Genomic DNA, 20,214 nt, shown 5'->3' with positions numbered 1-20,214 from the left:
GAGGCTTACTTTCATGTACCTAGGTTTTCTCCAGGTTCTCTGGTTTCCTCCTACCTGCCAAGAAGTCAAAGTAGTTGGACTGGCGACTCTAAATTGCCCCAGATGTAAACGAGTCCATGTGAGTCCAGGTGTAAAATGCCCTTTGCCAAACTATAATTGCTCTTCATCCTGTTTTACCTCTCAAAACCTTCAAGATCATCAATCACAAGATCCTGTTCACCCTCATGAGCCTTAAAATTTGACGCATAACATAGTGGTAGGTCACTTCTTACCTAGAAGGATGGTATTAGGTGACACAGAGAATCTGTGCCATTCAGATTCTACACTGGTGTCCCACAGGTCTCAGTTCGTGGCCTTCTTCTGTTTTTGCTGTATACAGACACACTCAGTGAGGTCATTTACTGCTATGCTGATCAAGTCATCCTTCCATTTCCTATTTCAGATAGTCATTTTTCTGGTGGTAGCTTAGCACCTAAAACTAAATCTCAGCTGTCTTATATCGCTGTAGATACATACACTACCGTTCAAAAGTTTGGGGTCACTTTCTAACTCCATGATCGTTCCTGATTTTTATTTCTTTCTACATTGTAAAGGAATGCTGAATGCGTCCAGAAAATGCATTAATCTCCTTTGAACAGTTGATATTGAGGTGTGTCTGCTACTTATGCTCTGTAAAGACATCATAACGCCTCTAATCTGAGGTGCTGTTAATTGGTCATTTTTCAGGCTGATAACTCTAAATGAACTCCTCGTCTGCGGCAGAGGTAGGTTTTGGTCTCGCCCACCTGGGATGGCCTTCATCAGAGCCAGTTTCATTATGGTGCTTGACGGATTTTGCAAATGCACTTGACAAAACTGTTCTTGCAAGAACTATTACAGAAAGGCTGACCTCTGTGTCTTAAAATAACAACTACCTTTTTTTTCTTACGTAATTACCTAATCCCATATGTGTTATTTTATAGTTTTGAAATCCCTAGTATTGTTGTAGAATATAGAAAATAAATCACTAAACAAAAACAAAGACATTTGCTTTTGAACGGTAGTGTATGCAGGTCAAGATCTTATGATCACTCCATCCGGCAGCACACGCAACCTTGCGGTAGTTTTGGAAAAATAACATTTTGTCTTTACTGACAACCTGACAACTCCTTTACAGCATCTGAAGACGGGAATTTCTCTCCACAGAAACCATTCGGGTGTTTTGCTTCAACTGCTTGTCTTCTGGCAGATCTTCCCCTGCGCACCATCAAACCGATTCAACATGCAGCTACACGACTTCTTGTCAATCTCCAAAAGTTCTCCACCACCACCCCATGTCTGTCCTCCTTTCACTGACATAATGTAATTGCCTGATGCTTGTCTACAAAGTCATCTGAAGGCATTTATCCAGCCCTGCTTTGCAGCTCTTTCCCTTCAAGACTCCAGCACAGCTCAAATTGCCCTCCCCCACCCCTGCCCTAACCCTCAGGGGATATGCATCAGACTTATTTGTACTAGCGCTTAGTCGGTGGCATTACCTTCCACTCGCTGTTTGAAAGGCTGAGTCACTTGTTGTCACTGAACCTTGAGTGCTAAAAAACTCAACTTGCACAGGCTTTGTTGCTGTAGCAACTCACTCTACGAACTCCTCTTTAACAAGGTTTTAGCTTGCTAACATTCTTAGATTCTGATTTTCGCTAGGATGAGAAATGTTTTTGTCCATAATGAAGTCATTATAGACAAAACCATTTTTGTTATGCAAAATTAACACATCTTAACATCACATTTTAACATTGTCTTCACTATGTGACAGACAACAAAATATGACTTTTTTTTCCCCCACACAGACTTGTATTCCTTCTAAAATTTTTGTCCACACATGTGTTTGAACAAACACTTTTAAAATGTCTGACCGGGTATCATATCATCAGGCAAGTGGCAGAAGGGATTTGCCTTCTTACCTTCTCTTTTCTCGAGTCCTGGGCACCATTTTCAATGAAGGCCTATTTCCTAGAAAAATGCACATCCACAAAGGGACATGGTGGAGGGGCAGTAGGTCATTTGCATTTACAGCAAGAGAAAGTGAAACAGCAGGAATTTCAGGGTGCTAGGATGCATATACTGTATCTAAGTAGTATTTTAGCTGGAATGTTAACATAAACGTTGGAGACCTGTTAAATAGAAGCATAATATGGCATCTTTAAATGATTTAAATGTAAATCTGGGGACCAACAACATGGATAATATGGATAACAAAAGCATGCCTAAATTCCACTGATAGTCCCTGCCCTGGTCATATCATCAATAGTCGCTTTTACCTTCAGGTAAAGATAGTTACTTGTATGGATGCCATTAGTGAGTTCATCGAGTGCCAAATCAATGTATTTGTACAAACCCCAAAGTTTGAAAATCTGTACTGCACCGTACTGGAATTAGACTCGATTTAGTCAGTTCAAAATTATATTAATATATTTAACCTAAACAAAATTCCCATCTTTTGTTTTTCCATTTTATCGTATGTAAAAGTCTGGCTTTGGATCAATACTAAATACACAAGGATGAAATCTGTGTCTTTAACCAGATACATTTTATCTTAATTTCTGCAAAAATAGTATGCTTTCGGCTTTTAGTAGGTGAATAAGAAATACGTTTAGACAATTTATCTTTTCATTTCCAGAATGCTCCTTCTTGAACATTGTAATTTTTAACAGCTGATTTTTACCTCAAGGTGAAACATCATTAAAAATCTTTTTACTATTATCTTTGCCTGTTTTATGGTTACTATTAAATCTTTTATGGCTGGGTCATGTCTGATTTTTTATAGCTTTGTAAAAAAGTGGTTGTGATTGGGTTGTGAAGATGCTTTAAACTTGTTAATTAAATAAACGTAAAACCTTAAATCATGATTGATACAAAGTGTTGTTGACTTTTTTAAGAGTGAAAGTAAGAGCATTTTCATACACACACAATGTGATGAGAACTCACAGGATTGGGATGAATCAGCTGTGCGTCCATAAGAAAACCACTTGTTATTGAGCCTAAAGCATAAAGATGGACGGCGTCAAACTACGAAGAGACACAGATGAAACGATGCCCCCATCATGCATAGTGTCCACTGTACAAGACTCTGGAGACAGTGTTATGATCTGGGGTTGCTTCAGTTACTCAGGTCTAGACTCAACAACGTCATGTGGCAATAAAACGAAGTCAGCTGAGGACCTTAATGTACTGAATGACCAGGTTATCAGGTTATCTATGGAGTTTTTGTTTCCTGTTATCAAAGCAAAAGGTGACTGTACTTAGGACATTTCTGTATGGGTGGAATTAAAAACGTGTTAAGCATTTTTAAAAAGCTCTCCAATGTCACCAATAAAACTTTTTCATGATGGAGAAATTCTTCAAAATGGTAACATGAAGATTTCATTATTCCTTTTACTTAAATAGAAAAAGCTAAGGAGCAATGCTGCGGGGGAATATTTTCTAACGAGAACTATAGATGTAGCTATAAACGTATACACCCATCACATAACATTAAAAACATCAGCATTAACACCAATTAAGTTTTATGTTCCCACCAAAACAGCTCTGACCCTTGGAGAGATGACTCTAGAAGACCTTTGAAGGTGTGTTGTGGTATCTGGCACCAGGATGTTAGCAGCAGATCCTTTAAGTGCTCTAAGTTGCAAGGTAAGGCCTCCATAGATTGGACTTGTCCAGTACATCCCATGGATGCTTCCACAGACTGACAGCTGGGTAGTTTGGAGGCCGGAACAACAGCCTTTTGCTTGCTAGATGTGATGCACTGACTGTTCTGACCACAGTTGGCCAAAAGACACAGATCCTGCAAATCCTGTACTTGGGAAAAAGTTGAGATTCCCTAAGGTAAATATTACTCAAGTATAAGTAGAAGTCCTCCATTTACTTGTGTACTTGAGTAAAAGTACAAAAAGACTCACCTTCAAGTAAAATGACATCGCTTGTATTAGCTCACAGTAGCCTTTTTCTTAAAAAAAAAACCCTTTCTCTCTTTCTCTCTCTCGTCTCTCAACACTTTTTCCAGGGCTATCTGCAACCAGCTCCAATTTTAATTGGAAAGGCAAGTCACGCAGTTACACAGAATAGCCAGGTTTTTGCATATTATTGATAATCAAGGTTATCCAATTCACCTTTAGTTGGTGTAAAATGTATAATGTTATGTTATTTAAAGTTGTAATACTTGTCAAATTGCAGGGGTATGAGAAGAATAAAACACTTTGAATTAGGCCACACCAGTTTGAACCAGCTCTAAGATTCTAAAATGATCTCAGAACTGTTTCTGTAGCACATTTTTGACTTCCAGTTCTAGAGTTTGTTAAAGCAGATATACCCTGTGCCACAGCGAGGAACTACATACTAACAGCAAGAGCTGTAATCATAAGCAGTTAGCACTGCTATTGCTGAAATGGAATAGACCAAAGCGTGTATTAATGTGTTAACTTCACAACAACACAAAGATTACAGTGTTAAAAAATTAAAAATATCAGCAATGTCTCCCACTCTTCCTTTCTTTAAATCTGATCCCTACATTTGAGGCATCTTTGGTATCTTTTGGTTTGTTCTCTTTATTCCTTTCATACTTTACAGGAACATAAAATGATGTCATTAAACTGGTCGGATCTAGGCCTTCTTATCTTTCTGTTATGAAGGAAGGAGTCAGCTCTGATTGGTGACCTGAGCACGATGATCTCACCCAGCACAAAGAGGTGGAATTCCATCACTTTGCAAATGTTTATTTAATCACTTCCAGTATATGGCCTGAGTAATTGTGCCAGACTCAGGCTTCGATTTGAAACAGGAGCTTAGCCAATAGAATTAGTGCAGGATGCAGGCCATATTTGTTTTTGCCATCTGGATCTGAGGGAACTTAAAATGAGAAAGCAGCAGTTTTTATCCCCTGAAGATCTGGAAAAAATTCCCAATAAACATACGCCAGGCTCCATCTAGTACTGAGTTCTCGGTGCTAATGGACCTCATTCCTTCCAATTGTTCGCTTTATACAGAAATTCAACCCTGGTGCAGATTACATCCGGGCAAGGGTACTACCATGGAAATTTCATTTCATTTCATTTCAGTCTTGCATTCAGTCTTTTTTGACATCCATCAACCCACTTCTTCACCATAGTTATAGATGAATGAAATAAACAGCCAATTACTTTAAATATATACTTTTTTTAGCCAGTATTGACTGCCAATTTAAGTCAGTTGATATCGCCAACACGACTGGCAACATCTACGGCAGCCAGAGCTTGGCATCTCGCCTGCATATGTTTGGGTGTCTTTTGGGCGAGATGTTCGATTGTTTGAAACTTAAAGCCAGAATCAATACCCACAGCAGAGTAACACACTGTCCACACAACTCGGGTTACACACAATTACAGTACAGAGTTTAAAATAGATTAAACCCATCATTTAGTGGTTAGTATTTTGGTTTAAAGATGAGGGTTTAGCAGCTTAGGGATGTGGTTAAACAGTGAAGTAGCCATTTGAAGTTTAGTGTAAGAGTTCAACATGCATGTTCAATAGAAGTTTTGCTTTTAGATGCATGTTATACAGAATTTTATAGACCTACAGTAGGATTCTATAGAATATCTGCTTCAAGATGCAACTTCTATTGAATGTTTACTCAGTTCCATTAAACTTAACAGCTGTAAACGTCTGCTTCAATGTGCATGTTCTATAGAATTTTTTATAGAACTGACCTGCAATAGGATTCTATCAAACATCTGTGTCAACATACAGGAGCAAGAAAAAGTATGTAAACCTCTTGGAATTTCATGGTTTTCTGCAATAATTTGTCATCGATGGTGATCAGATCTTCATCTTAGTCAAGAGTAGTCAAGAGTATTGATAAATACTGATTTAAACCAGTTAAACTTTTGGGGTTTGCCCAGCACATTCATCCACAATTGTTAATTTACATAAAGCTGGAAAGGGTTACAAAGTGATTTCAAAAACTTTAAAATTTACCATTCTACAGTTAGAAAAATGGAGACACTTTGGGACTGTGGCTACTCTACCAAAAAGTACAGAAAAAATGACCCAATGAGCACAACAAAGATTTGAAGGCATCATTGGAACTGGCAAACATCTGTGTTCATGAGTCTCCAGTACGTGAAACACCAAGCAAGTAGTGTGTCAGGACACCACAAAGGAAGCCGGTGCTTACCAAAAATAACTTATTGCACACCTAAAGTTTGTGAAAAAGCACAATGACACTCCATAGCGGTATTGGCAAGGATTGAACTATTTGGAAAGATCATGAAAACATCATTCTTCTTTTGCATTTCTACAGAATGTTTTCCCATACATCTTGGGTACAAAGTTGTTTTGTTCTATAATTTTGTTCTATAGACATTCTTTCTTTTCCTTTTTTAAAGGGTTAAGATTAGGGTTTAAGGACTTATATTAGTCAGAGGAGCAATGTTTACAGATGGGAGAAGCTGATAACAGGAAATTTATAGAATGGACGCTCAATGAAGCTGAATTCCAGATGTCCAGAAGTCCAGAAGTAGTGAGCCATATGAAATCCCAATTGATTTCGCCTGTAGACATGTTGGACTCTATTTGTTCTGGCCACAAAACATAATATTTATTACTGAACAGTATCTCTGTAGTCAGGCATGGTGGTGGCGGCATATTAGGTTTCTTTAAATACTACGTGATGTATATTTTGTAAGAATCTTTACACATTTATTTTAGTATCTTACCTAAGACCTCTCTTTTTGTATTTCCTATAATCTCTTGTTTCAATATGGCAACTCTCCATCACCTTGTTTATAAAAATAAATAATGACATGCGACACATGGGAATAAAAAATAAGGCTTTACACCAGGTGCGACTGTCATTGTAATAAATGGCGGGATAGTGTGGCTCTGCTTATATGCTATTTTTCCTCCTGAAAACCTCATGGGAAGCACTACAAACTCTTTTTTTAACTCCTTATCCTTCTTGTCTTGTCTGTTCATTTTTGTGTTTTGCTTTAGTGTTTAGTTAGCAGCATCACAAAAAGATTTGCAGGAGTGTGTGCACTGTGGGTCATGGTGTCGGTTTTCAGTTAATAACACATTTAACGCGGCTCAAGTTGAGTTTGGTTTTGTGAAAAGGTAGAAAAAACTGCACACTTCTTCTGTTTGTTGTTTCCAAGGGAGGCGTTTTAACTGTATGTAAAGCTTAAACTTCATACTATGTCTATAGTATACATACTATGACACATTTCAGCCTCATACACACGCTCTGGATGTTTTTAACATTAACATTCACATGGCTTCAAATGATTCTAAAAAACTTATTTGTCTACATACATGTTCTACAGAATTTTATGCAGTTTCATATAACTTTCTAGTCCTGTAATATGATCTAACACATTTCTGCTAATTTATGCTCAATATAAAATATACATAGACCCCCATTAGTAGTCTATAAAACTGTCACTTCAACCTGCATACTCAGTAGAATTTTTACTCGGATCCACAGAACTCTATAGACCTGCAGACTCTACTGTATTTGAGATGCATGTTGTATTACAAGAACAGTACTGTCAAGTGCATTTGAAAAACCCATCAAGCACCATAAAGAAACTGTCTTTCATGAAGACATTCCCAGGAAAGCAAGACTAAAACTTACCTGCTGCAGAGAAGTTCATTTAGCGTCACCAGTTACCTCAAGAGTCACCAATTAACAAACAGCACCTTGGATTAGAGCCGTTATGAAGGATTTACAGAGACTTTACAGTAGCAGACACATCTCAATAGGAACTGTTTAAAGATTATTGCATATTTTGAACGCCTTCAGCATTGCTTTACAATTTAGGAAGAAATAAAAAAAATCAGTAAAGCCCATGTAATTAGAAGATGTGTCCAGACTACTGACTGATTGTGTATAATCAAACACACTGCCTGTCACTGCTTGTCAGCCTGCATGGATTTAAAGATGACCACACTGCGCCACATTGCTCCTCTGAGTGACCCATCTGAGTTACACACTGCAAATTTCCTCCTAAAGTGCCTCAGTGATCATAACGTCGGAATTCTCCTGACATTTCACTAACGTGACTCGGTTTATAAACGTGACTCTGCATCACTTCCAAATCAAACGCTGCGTACTGAGTCAACACAGCGCAGAGCGTATCAAATACACACCGCAAGCACGTCCAGCGTGTGGACGCAGAGTCTCAGGACGAGTCTAGCATCAGGTTATAGTGTTTGTGTGTTTGTGTGTGTGTGTGCATCTGCATTGCATACGCACTGTCCTACATCTGCACAGGTTATACACCATGTTACTGAGCATGTGTAGTTTTACACACACATACATGCAAGACAATGCAAGTAGAGCTCCAGGTGCAATGACTAGCTTGAGAAATATTTGACACAGTACACACACACACATACACACACACTCAGGACACTGGGGTGCAGTACTGTGAGTGTGTGCTGCACATCTTGCATGTTAATCATCAAGACACCAACACACACATACACACACACACACACAAATAAAATGCAAACACCCACACACATACACACACACTTCCTTTAGGCCTTACTTTGTGTATTTAAAAATGGATGCATAAACACAGATCCAGACATCTGAACACAACACACAAACACACACACACACACACACACACTCAGGGACATTGGGGTGTAGTACAGTGAGTGTATGGACACACACATACAGTATACACACACATATACACTTATTGCACTGGGGTGCAGTACAGTGAGAGTGTACTCACACACACACACACACACTTAGGACACTGGGGTGCAGTACAGTGAGTGTGTGCTGCACATCTTGCATGTTAATCACCAAGACACCAACACACACACACACACACACACACACACACACTCTTCCCTTAGGCCCTTCTTTGTGTTTTCTTTTTAATGGACACAGATCCAGACATCAGAACTGACATACACAACACACACACACACACACACACACAGATGTAAACAGTCAGCATTTCTGCAGTGTTACACTTTGTGTGTGAGAGAACAGTGCGAGCCCCTCATCGGCGCGAGTGCCGCAGTCTGCACGCACACACACGCGCGCGCACACACAGCGCGAGCCCAACATCATGAACCGCCCTGCCACGCGCCGCCCCGCGCGCACCACAGTCATGCTCCTGTCTATGACCCCCCAACACACACACACACACACACACACACCCTATCCCTCTGTCATTCTCACCTGCAGCTTTGTCCTTGGTCTCCATGTCACTCTCTCTATCTCTCTCTCTCTGTCGGTGTCACGCAGGAGGAAGAGGATGACGATGATGACGAAGAAGAAGAAGAAGCTGAAGACGGGCGGCTCCCTCGCGCACTCTCGCTCTCTCTTCTTCCCTTCCTGCTCGCGAGGATGCTCTCATGCGCGCGCGGAGTCACGTGGATGCGAGATCGTCTCTGCCGTTAGGGCCGTTAATTCCGTTTCTGTCTTCAGGCGCGTGCGGTGCGTTACCTGTGTGCGCGCGCGTGTGTGTGCGTGTGCGTTAGAGAGGGAGAGAAAGAAAGAGAGAGAGAGAGAGGGTGTGAGGGTGTGCTGCAGACGCTGGTGTGACGTCATGAGTTTCTTATCGTCACCCAAAAACCAAAGAAAAAAGGAAATGGAGAAGAATCTCTTCATGTCTGATTTATAACCAGTGTAGTGCATAAGTATTCACCCCCTTTTGAATTTTTTATCCTCCTCACAGAGCCAGAAACAGAAATAAAGGGATTCATCCTGAATCTAAACATACAGTAACAACCATAGTCACATCTCTTTTGTGGGGTATTTGGTAGGACATCCACAGGTGGCACAGTTGCTTAGTGGTTAGCACTGTCGCCTTGAACCTCCAGGGCTGGAGTTCGATTCTCCATGTTCTCCACATGCCACCCAGTATATTGGGTGAGAGATGCTACCCATACAGAGGTTCTGTACCTTGGCATACCAGGCGAGTTCTTAAAGCAAAATTTCGTATTGCAAAATTCATTGTCCCATAGGAAATAATGTAAATGCAAATAATCCGTTCCAACCACCCAAAAATATTACCAATGTTACCAGTTGTTAAAATGTTACCAATAGTCAACACTATAATCATATTTTGCATATTAAAAACATCAATCAAAACATTTAGAAAAGACATTTAAAGTAAAATATGAAATTAATAGACAATAAACCTCACTTAACCTTCATTTATAATACCTCTTGCCACTGTTTGCTTAAAAAACTAACTGAAACAAAAGGAAACCCACCAAGCATGGGGACAACGTGTAAACTCCGCAGGAATCAAAAAGGTAAAAGGCGTCAATGCTAACCAGTAAGCCACCATGCCACCATAATTACCTCTGGTACTATTGTTCGCCACCAGAAGTCAGATAATTAAATTAGATCTTACCTGTTTGCGATAAAAAAATTATCTCAATATAAATAGACCTAAGATGTTTTTGTGGCAATAAGGCAAGGTTCCATGACTGAAAAAATATAAATTTATTTAAATATAAAAAGCCTCGTATTTTACATCCCGGATCCAACAGGATCCCAAAGAAGAAAAAAAGTTAAGGCAGTTTCACAAAGGCAGTTCCAGAGATAGTTTGGAGCCGCGCCCATTTTCGAGCCAAAACTTTGTTTTCAGACAGCCAAAACACGGGTCATCGGGCAGAAAAATACGGTTCCATGGTGAAAGAGCTGTTTATGTCAGGGGGTGCGAGCAGAATTATATTATCAGAACCAACTAAAAGTTTGTCACTGCCATCTTAAAAAAATTAATCACTGAATCCCAATTTTTTGTTATTTAAAATATTTATTTTTACATGATTTTTTTATTTAATTCCGAAATTCTATCTTTAGTTTAATTGTATTCTTTTAGTGCAATTTTCCTTTTATTGTGTATATATATAGGCATTATATAATATAGGCATTTTTGCCATTATTGTTGAAATACACAGTCCTGAAAAATGAACGTTTCTCCATATATATAGTGTGGCGTGAGCGGGGCGGCGGTTGACGACCAGCATGCCTTGCGGGGATGTCGGTGTGTGTTCACTATGATGGGGTAAGGTGTTTGGGTTGGTGGCTTCGGCCCTGTTTGTGTGTGTAGGGTGTGACGTGTGAAATGTGCTCCAGTTCAAGCTAGTGCTGAATTGGATGTAGGCTCCTGAGTGAAGGTGCTGCTCATGCCTTACATGCTGTGTGCTTAATAAAGTACTCCCAGCCATTGCATTGGGTAGCAAATAAGCTCACTCGTCTCTCCAGCATTTATCCCGGCGTAAAAACGCTACATTGGTGTCAGAAGTGGGATGGAGAATAACTGGTTCGAGCGCACAAATGAGGACCTTCTAAAAATCCAAGCGGGCCGCCGAGTAGCGGAGCGACTACTCGCGCAGAAGAAGCGGGAAGTGGACGGTTGGGGAGCCCCGCGGGGCTTTACATCGACTGTGTGCCGGACGGCGTCTTACTGCAGGCGCTCGTGGACACCGGCTCCACTGTTTCCCACGGGTTGTGGAACTGTGAACCGCTCATTGCCAGGCAGAAGGGCCCCACCCAGCGCTCGCGGGCACCGCTGCAAGACTTTTGGGTGGGGGCACCAATGGGGCGAATGGGCGTGGACACTCACAGCCAGCTCGGCTCTCCGATGTCATCTACCGGGTGCGGTTGGCAGGGCGGGCACGAGTTTTGCCCCACCGGGACCGTCTTGCGCCTCACCAGCCGCACGCCGGGGAACCATCGAACTCTGGAGGCCGGACCGCCTCAGGACTACATTCGCTACAATATATATATGGAAAAATGCCTACTGGGCCACAATTATGCCTTCCACCAAACATCAATTTTGAAAAAAGGCATTAGTGAGAGGCGGCCAAGTGGGCACTGGGAACTCTGAAGGAGCTGAAGACAGCCAGAGTTCAATCAGTAGGAGGTGTTTACAGGACATCAATATAATGGACACATCCTCTAAGCTGGGCTTTAAGGGAGGAAAATGGGGATCATATCATAGACATTGGAAATGAAGGTTCACCAGCAGCACCCCTGTAGAAAAAAAACCCTTTGTTTTCCATAAAGGATTTCATATTCATATAGGCATATTCTTACAAAATAATTATTATGGCCCATTTTTACTAGGGATGTAGCATGTGAAAATCCTTTAACAACCCCATAAACTTTTACAACACGTTGCGTTTATGGAACAGTTGTACTTAAGAAATCAGACTGTATTTTTATGTTTGTGTATTCTGACTTTATTTCTTCAGTCTCCGCTACAAAAGGTAGTTCCTATAGGGTTTAGAGTGAAATGTTGCCAAGCATTGAACACTTTCTTCTCTCATTAGCGAAGTTGACCGAGAAGCTGTTTGGTTATTAAATTATAGAGTGAAGTGCATTCCTCCTATTTCATTTTGTGACTAAATAATTGCCAAATGTACTCACATACTCACTGTCTATACTGCTTTATTCCATATCCAGTATTGCAGGAGGCCCAGAGCTTATCCCAGGATACTTAGGGCATGAGGCGTGGTACACCCTGGACCCTACACACACTCACATGCTACAGGCAATTAGCCTAACCTGCATGTCTTTGGACTATGGGAGAAAAGCAGAGCATCCATAGGAAACCCAGCAAGCACAGGGAAAACACGCACACTGACCCGAGGGGGGAATCGAACCCTTAACCCTGGAAGTGCAAGGCTAACTACTACGCCACTGTACTGCCACAAAGAGAGAGAGAGAGAGAGAGAGAGAGAGTCAACAAAATGTAAACATATGTTATTTATTAATATATATCGTAATAATGTGATAATATAATGAATATTATATCAATATAATATACAGTGGTGTGAAAAACTATTTGCCCCCTTCCTGATTTCTTATTCTTTTGCATGTTTGTCACACTAAAATGTTTCTGATCATTAAAAACTGTTAAATATTAGTCAAAGATAACAAAATTGAACACAAAATGCAGTTTTTAAATGAAGGTTTACGTTATTAAGGGAGAATAAAAAACTCCAAATCTACATGGCCCTGTGTGAAAAAGTGATTGCCCCCCTTGTTAAAAAATAACTTAACTGTGGTTTATCACACCTGAGTTCAATTTCTGTAGTCGCCCCCAGGCCTGATTACTGCCACACCTGTTTCAATCAAGAAATCACTTAAATAGAAGCTACCTGACACAGAGAAGTAGACCAAAAGCACCTTAAAAGCTACAGTAGACATCATGCCAAGATCCAAAGAAATTCAGGAACAAATGAGAACAAAAGTAATTGAGATCTATCAGTCTGGTAAAGGTTATAAAGCCATTTCTAAAGCTTTGGGACTCCAGCGAACCACAGTGAGAGCCATTATCCACAAATGGCAAAAACATGGAACAGTGGTGAACCTTCCCAGGAGTGGCCGGCCGACCAAAATTACCCCAAGAGCGCAGAGACAACTCATCCGAGAGGCCACAAAAGACCCCAGGACAACATCTAAAGAACTGCAGGCCTCACTTGCCTCAATTAAGGTCAGTGTTCACGACTCCACCATAAGAAAGAGACTGGGCAAAAACGGCCTGCATGGCAGATTTCCAAGGTGCAAACCGCTTTTAAGCAAAAAGAACATTAAGGCTCGTCTCAATTTTGCTAAAAAACATCTCAATGATTGCCAAGACTTTTGGGAAAATACCCTGTGGACCGACGAGACAAAAGTTGAACTTTTTGGAAGGTGCGTGTCCCGTTACATCTGGCGTAAAAGTAACACAGCATTTCAGAAAAAACATCATACCAACAGTAAAATATGGTGGTGGTAGTGTGATGGTCTGGGGTTGTTTTGCTGCTTCAGGACCTGGAAGGCTTGCTGTGATAGATGGAACCATGAATTCTACTGTCTACCAAAAAATCCTGAAGGAGAATGTCCAGCCATCTGTTTGTCAACTCAAGCTGAAGCGATCTTGGGTGCTGCAGCAGGACAATGACCCAAAACACACCAGCAAATCCACCTCTAAATGGCTGAAGAAAAACAAAATGAAGACTTTGGAGTGGCCTAGTCAAAGTCCTGACCTGAATCCTATTGAGATGTTGTGGCATGACGGTTCATGCTAGAAAACCCTCAAATAAAGCTGAATTACAACAATTCTGCAAAGATGAGTGGGCCAAAATTCCTCCAGAGCTCTGTAAAAGACTCGTTGCAAGTTATCGCAAACACTTGATTGCAGTTATTGCTGCTAAGGGTGGCCCAACCAGTTATTAGGATCAGGGGGCAATTACTTTTTCACACAGGGCCATGTAGGTTTGGATTTTTTTTCCTCCCTAAATAATTAAAACCATCATTTAAAAACTGCATTTTGTGTTTACTTGTGTTATCTTTGACTAATAGTTAAATGTGTTTGATGATCAGAAACATTTTGTGTGACAAACATGCAAAAGAATAAGAAATCAGGAAGGGGGCAAATAGTTTTTCACACCACTGTACACCATACTATCAAACTGGTGCATAGACATATTGGAACATGAAGGGGACATCACAAAGTTTGGAGCATGAAATTGCCTAAAATGTCTTGATATGCTGAAGCATTAGGAGTTCCTTTTCACTGGAAGTGAGTTCCAACATGACTGCACACCAGTGCACAAAGCAAGGTCCATAAAGACATGGACATGGAAGAACTTAACTGGTCCTGACCTCAACCCGATAGAACACCTTTGGGATCAATTAGTGCGGAGACTGTGACCCACGCCTTCTCGTCCAACATCAGTGTCTGACCTCACAAAAGTGCTTCTGGAAGAATCGTCAAACATTCCAATAAACTCACTCCTAAACCTTGGAAAATCCTTCCCAGGAGAGTTGAAGCTGTTACAGTGGCAAAGGGCCAACATCATATTAAACTCTATGGATTAAGGATTGGATGTTACTCAAGTTCATATGCATGTGAAGATAGACAAGCGAATATATTTGGCAATATATATATATATATAAAGAGAGAGCTTGCTGTGCATCAGCCAACAAAGGCTGTTTTTGGCAGTAAATAAGACGCCCCTTTGGAGGAAGACACATGGTGGAGATGTGAACCAGAGTGGCTAAGCTATTTGGCGGGACATAAAAGGTGTAAAAAAAAACAACCAGAAGAGCAGACAAGAGAAAATCTGACGATGAAACTGAAAATGAAGAGGAGATAAATAAAAAAGGAAAGACTGGTTAACCAATAGTGGACGTCAGGTCATTCAGCCAAGGACTTCACACACTTCACTGACTGTAGGATGTACGTTGGTAAAAGATTGAAGAGGTCTTTTATTGCTGTTGGGATTAGCAAAGTGAAAAATTATATAGGACCATGAAATGTCTGTTGGTTATTTGGTCGGATTAAATGGGTGACGACAGCTGGTTCTCTACAGCGCAATGTGGCGGTGAAGTTCCTGGTCCTCATGAAGTTTCCAGAGCTTGAGAAGTTTAAATCTACATCTCATCTTTAACCGCTCATTTACATCTTAGACACAAACATAAAAGACAAGTTGTTTTTAAATAAAACTTGCCACTAGAGCTGGGAGATTGAATTAATTATGCAATTTAATAATAAAAAAAATGTTTCATTTTAATTGAATTATTGATTCGGAATCACTTTAATTTTTGATAATCAATTAGCAAATTTACAAATGTTTAAGATTCTAAAATGTATAAATATTTAAAAAATATACAGTATATGAGAAGTTTAGCAGATACATAAAGCTTTTTTTTGGTTTAAGGTTATGGGTGTTTGGAGCAATAATGCAACCACGGGGGGCGCAATCCAGTGTCTTCTTGTGCCAGTCCCAAGTCTGGATAAATGCAGAGGGTTGCGTCAGGAAGGGCATCCGACGTAAAACATTTGCCAAATCAATGATGCGAATCAAGAATATAATTCCCATACCGGATCGGTCGTGGCCCGGGTTAACAACGACCGCCACTGGTGCTGTTGACCTACAGGGTGCTAGTGGAAATTGGGCTACTGTTGGTCGAAGAAGGAGAGGAGGAAGGCGTGTTCGTAAGCAGAGAGAGAAGAGGAAAGGCAAGAGTTTAGGAGTGATAGTAGGGACTTTGAATGTTGGGACCATGACAGGGAAGGGAAGAGAGTTAGTTGATATGATGCAGAGAAGGAAGGTGGATATACTGTGTGTCCAGGAGACCAGGTGGAAAGGTAGCAAGGCTAGAAGCTTAGGATCAGGGTTCAAATTGTTTTACCATGGTGTGGATAGGAAAAGAAATGGAGTAGGAGTTATTCTGAAAGAGGAGTTTGTAAGGAATGTTCTAGAGGTGAAGAGAGTGTCAGATAGGGTGATGAGTCTGAAGCTGGAAATTGAAGGGATAATGTTCAATGTTGTTAGTGGTTATGCCCCACAGGTAGGATGTGAGTTAAAAGAGAAGGAGAAATTCTGGAGTGAGTTAGATAAAGTGATGCAGAGCATCCCCAGAGGTGAAAGAGTGGTGATTGGTGCAGACTTCAATGGACATGTTGGGGAAGGGAACAGAGGGGATGAAAATGTGATGGGCAGGTTTGGTCTTCAGGACAGGAATGTAGAAGGACAGATGGTGGTGGACTTTGCAAAGAGGATGGAAATGGCAGTAGTAAATACTTTCTTCCAAAAGAGGCAGGAACATAGGGTGACATATAAGAGTGGAGGCAGAAGCACTCAGGTCGACTACATCTTGTGTCGACGTTGTAACCTGAAAGAGATCAGTGACTGCAAAGTGTTGGTAGGGGAGAGTGTAGCCAGACAACACAGAATGGTGGTGTGTAAAATAACCCTGGTGGTGAGGAAGGCAAAGAGGACAAAGGCAGAGCAGAGGACAAAGTGGTGGAAGCTGAGAAAGGAAGAATGTTGTGAAGTCTTTAGGGAGGAGTTGAGACAGGCTATGGGTGGTCAGGAGGTGCTTTCAGTTGACTGGACAACTACAGCCAATGTGATCAGGGAGACAGGTAGGAGGGTACTTGGTGTATCATCAGGTAAGGGGAAAGTGGACAAGGAGACTTGGTGGTGGAATGAGGAAGTCCAGGAGTGTATACAGGGAAAGAGGCTAGCTAAGAAGAAGTGGGACACTGAGAGGACTGAAGAGAGTAGACAGGAGTACAGGGAGATGCAGCATAAGGTGAAGGTAGAGGTGGCAAAGGCCAAACAAAGAGCATATGAGGACTTGTATGCTAGGCTAGACAGTAAGGAGGGAGAGGGGGATCTGTACAGGTTGGCAAGGCAGAGAGATAGAGATGGGAAGGATGTGCAGCAGGTTAGAGTGATTAAAGATAGAGATGGAAATGTACTGACAGATGCCAGGAGGGTGATGGGAAGATGGAAGGAGTACTTTAAGGAGTTGATGAATGAGGAAAACGAAAGAGAACAAAGAGTAGAAGAGGTGACTGTTGTGGAACAGGAAGTAGCAAATATTGGTAGAAGTGAGGTGAGAAGGGCGTTGGAGAGGATGAAGAGTGGAAAGGCTGTTGGTCCTGATGACATACCTGTGGAGGTATGGAAGTGCTTAGGAGAGATGGCAGTAGAGTTTTTGACAAGTTTGTTTAACAAGATCTTGGAGAGTGAGAGGATTCCAGAGGAATGGAGGAGAAGTGTATTGGTGCCAATTTTTAAGAACAAGGGAGATGTGCAAAGCTGTGGCAATTATAGAGGTATAAAGCTAATGAGCCAGACAATGAAGCTGTGGGAAAGAGTAGTGGAAGCTCGGTTAAGGGCAGAGGTGAGCATTTGTGAGCAGCAATATGGTTTTATGCCTAGAAAGAGTACATCAGATGCAGTATTTGCTTTGAGGATGCTGGCGGAGAAGTACAGAGAAGGTAACAGGGAGTTGCATTGTGTCTTTTTAGATTTAGAGAAAGCGTATGACAGGGTGCCAAGAAAGGAACTGTGGTGTTGTATGAGGAAGTCTGGAGTGGCAGAGAAGTATGTTAGAGTGGTGCAGGACATGTATGAGAGCTGTAAGACAGTGGTAAGATGTGCTGTAGGTGTGACAGAAGAGTTTAAGGTGGAGGTGGGTCTGCATCAAGGATCGGCTCTAAGCCCCTTTTTGTTTGCTCTGGTGATGGACAGGATGACAGATGAGGTAAGACAGGAGTCCCCATGGACTATGATGTTTGCAGATGACATTGTGATCTGTAGCGAGAGCAGGGAACAGGTGGAGGAAAATTTGGAGAGGTGGAGGTATGCTCTGGAAAGCAGAGGAATGAAGGTTAGCCGCAGCAAGACGGAATACATGTGTGTAAATGAGAGGGACCCAGGAGGATTGGTGAGGCTACAGGGAGCAGAGGTAAAGAAGGTGCAGGATTTTAAGTACTTGGGGTCAACGGTCCAGAGCAACGGAGAGTGTGGAAAGGAGGTGAAGAGGCGGGTACAGGCAGGTTGGAATGGGTGGAGAAAAGTGTCAGGTGTGTTGTGCGATAAAAGAGTATCAGCGAGAATGAAAGGAAAGGTGTACAGGACAGTGGTGAGACCAGCGATGCTCTACGGCTTAGAGACAGTGGCGCTGAAGAAAAGACAGGAGGCAGAGTTGGAGGTAGCAGAGCTGAAGATGTTGAGGTTCTCCTTGGGAGTGACAAGGATGGATAGGATTAAGAATGAGTTTATCAGAGGAACAACCCACGTTAGATGTTTTGGAGATAAAGTCAGAGAGGCCAGATTGAGGTGGTTTGGACATGTTCAGAGGAGAGATTGTGAATATATCGGTAGAAGGATGCTGAGGTTGGAACTGCCAGGCAGGAGGTCTAGAGGAAGACCAAAGAGGAGATTTATGGATGCAGTGAGAGAGGACATGAAGTTAGTTGGTGTGAGAGAAGAGGATGCAGAGGATAGGGTTAGATGGAGGCAGATGATTCGCTGTGGCGACCCCTGAAAGGGAACAGCCGAAAGACAAAGAAGAAGAAAAAGAGGTGTTTGGAGCAATACTGCCACCTACTGGACTGGAGTGTGGAGCAGGAGATAAGCATTTTTACATTTTAGTGATTTTATTAAATATGGCATTTAAACAATAAGCAACACAAGATACACAGCATTTCAATATTTAGTAGTTACAATAAGTAGTTTTTTATGCTTTATAAAATGTAAGAAGTATACATAAGCATTAGTGTTATTGAACTGAATTGAATTGAAAATCGCAATGCCCAAAAATCGAATCAAAATTGAATTGAATCAACAGTCCATCTATGATTTAAAGCTTTAATTTCCAGATGACCGATGCTAACAACCTAGCTTTGAGTTCATTTGCAATGTGGAACAGCAACTGGAAATGATTGATGCATTCCACCTTGAGAACAAGTGCTGATGGTCCTGAATGATTCTGGTCTTCTTCAGCTTTTATAGGAATGGAGCTACAAAAGTGCTTGGCCCCTTAATCACTTTTGGCAGTAAAGCTTTCTTATGTAAAGATTGTTAACATAATGTATAACAACCATTATTTATAATAATAATGATAAATATGTAATACTGAATAATGATTCAAAATTTAGAGGGAAGTTTCTTAAGGTTCTAGGAATCAACTGTGTTACTCAATGGACATGGTGACACTGTGTGTTATAAAAATAGCTGCAGGGTTTAGTAAGTCTGAGTGTGTGTCTGTGTGTGGCGGGGGGGGGGGGGGGTTCGTGAGGTGAGCTGCAGATGTACAGATAGATGCTGAGGCAGCAGGAATTAAAAATAGCTTCACTACACACACACACACACACACACACACACACACACACAGAGATAACTCAGCAGTGTTTAGTCCACTGTCAGTGATCAGAGTGCACTATATAGCAGTTATACACTGCTGATTTAATTTGTATACTTATGATTTCCATATGACCCACTGTGTATGCAAGGTGTCTTCCTGATTTGACACTGGATTCACATCAGCGCTTTGCAGATGTGGAAATTCCACATATGGCAGATTGTGATTTTTACCACTGCAACTGTATAAAAAAAAAAATAATAATTATAATAATTCACAACCCCTCTGGGGATCCACACACTCTATATACACAAGCGAAAAATCTATAGACTGTAACTGTGGCCAATTTACCATCATTCTATTCAGTGAATTTAAAGGCATTCGTCTCTTTAAAAGTTTAAAAGAAATTATTGTACGTAATGTGATGTTAGAGCCTGACAAAATATTTAAATTATATCATAAAGTTAATAAATAATGCTTGCAAGTTATTGTACATCCCTGTGATCTAATTGATCAGCTCTGAAAATTATTGTGAAAATTTTCTATATGTATCTAAACATATAGGCCTATAT

General features: G+C 41.0%; 1 protein-coding gene across 1 annotated transcript in view; it reads right to left on the bottom strand.

Moving 5' to 3' along the window:
- The window catches only part of fgf12b (fibroblast growth factor 12b), a 33,736-nt gene extending 24,245 nt beyond the window's left edge, over positions 1-9,491 (bottom strand). The window contains exon 1 of the mRNA XM_053508006.1: positions 9,212-9,491. Coding sequence (XP_053363981.1) covers positions 9,212-9,236 — 25 coding nt within the window. The 5' untranslated portion in view covers positions 9,237-9,491. The remainder of the gene's footprint in view (positions 1-9,211) is intronic.
- Positions 9,492-20,214: the final 10,723 nt, after the last annotated feature.

The sequence above is a fragment of the Clarias gariepinus genome, chromosome 11 (genome assembly GCF_024256425.1).
Source record: "Clarias gariepinus isolate MV-2021 ecotype Netherlands chromosome 11, CGAR_prim_01v2, whole genome shotgun sequence".
Classification (NCBI taxonomy): domain Eukaryota; kingdom Metazoa; phylum Chordata; class Actinopteri; order Siluriformes; family Clariidae; genus Clarias; species Clarias gariepinus.
This window is presented reverse-complemented; position numbering and strand designations above follow the sequence as displayed.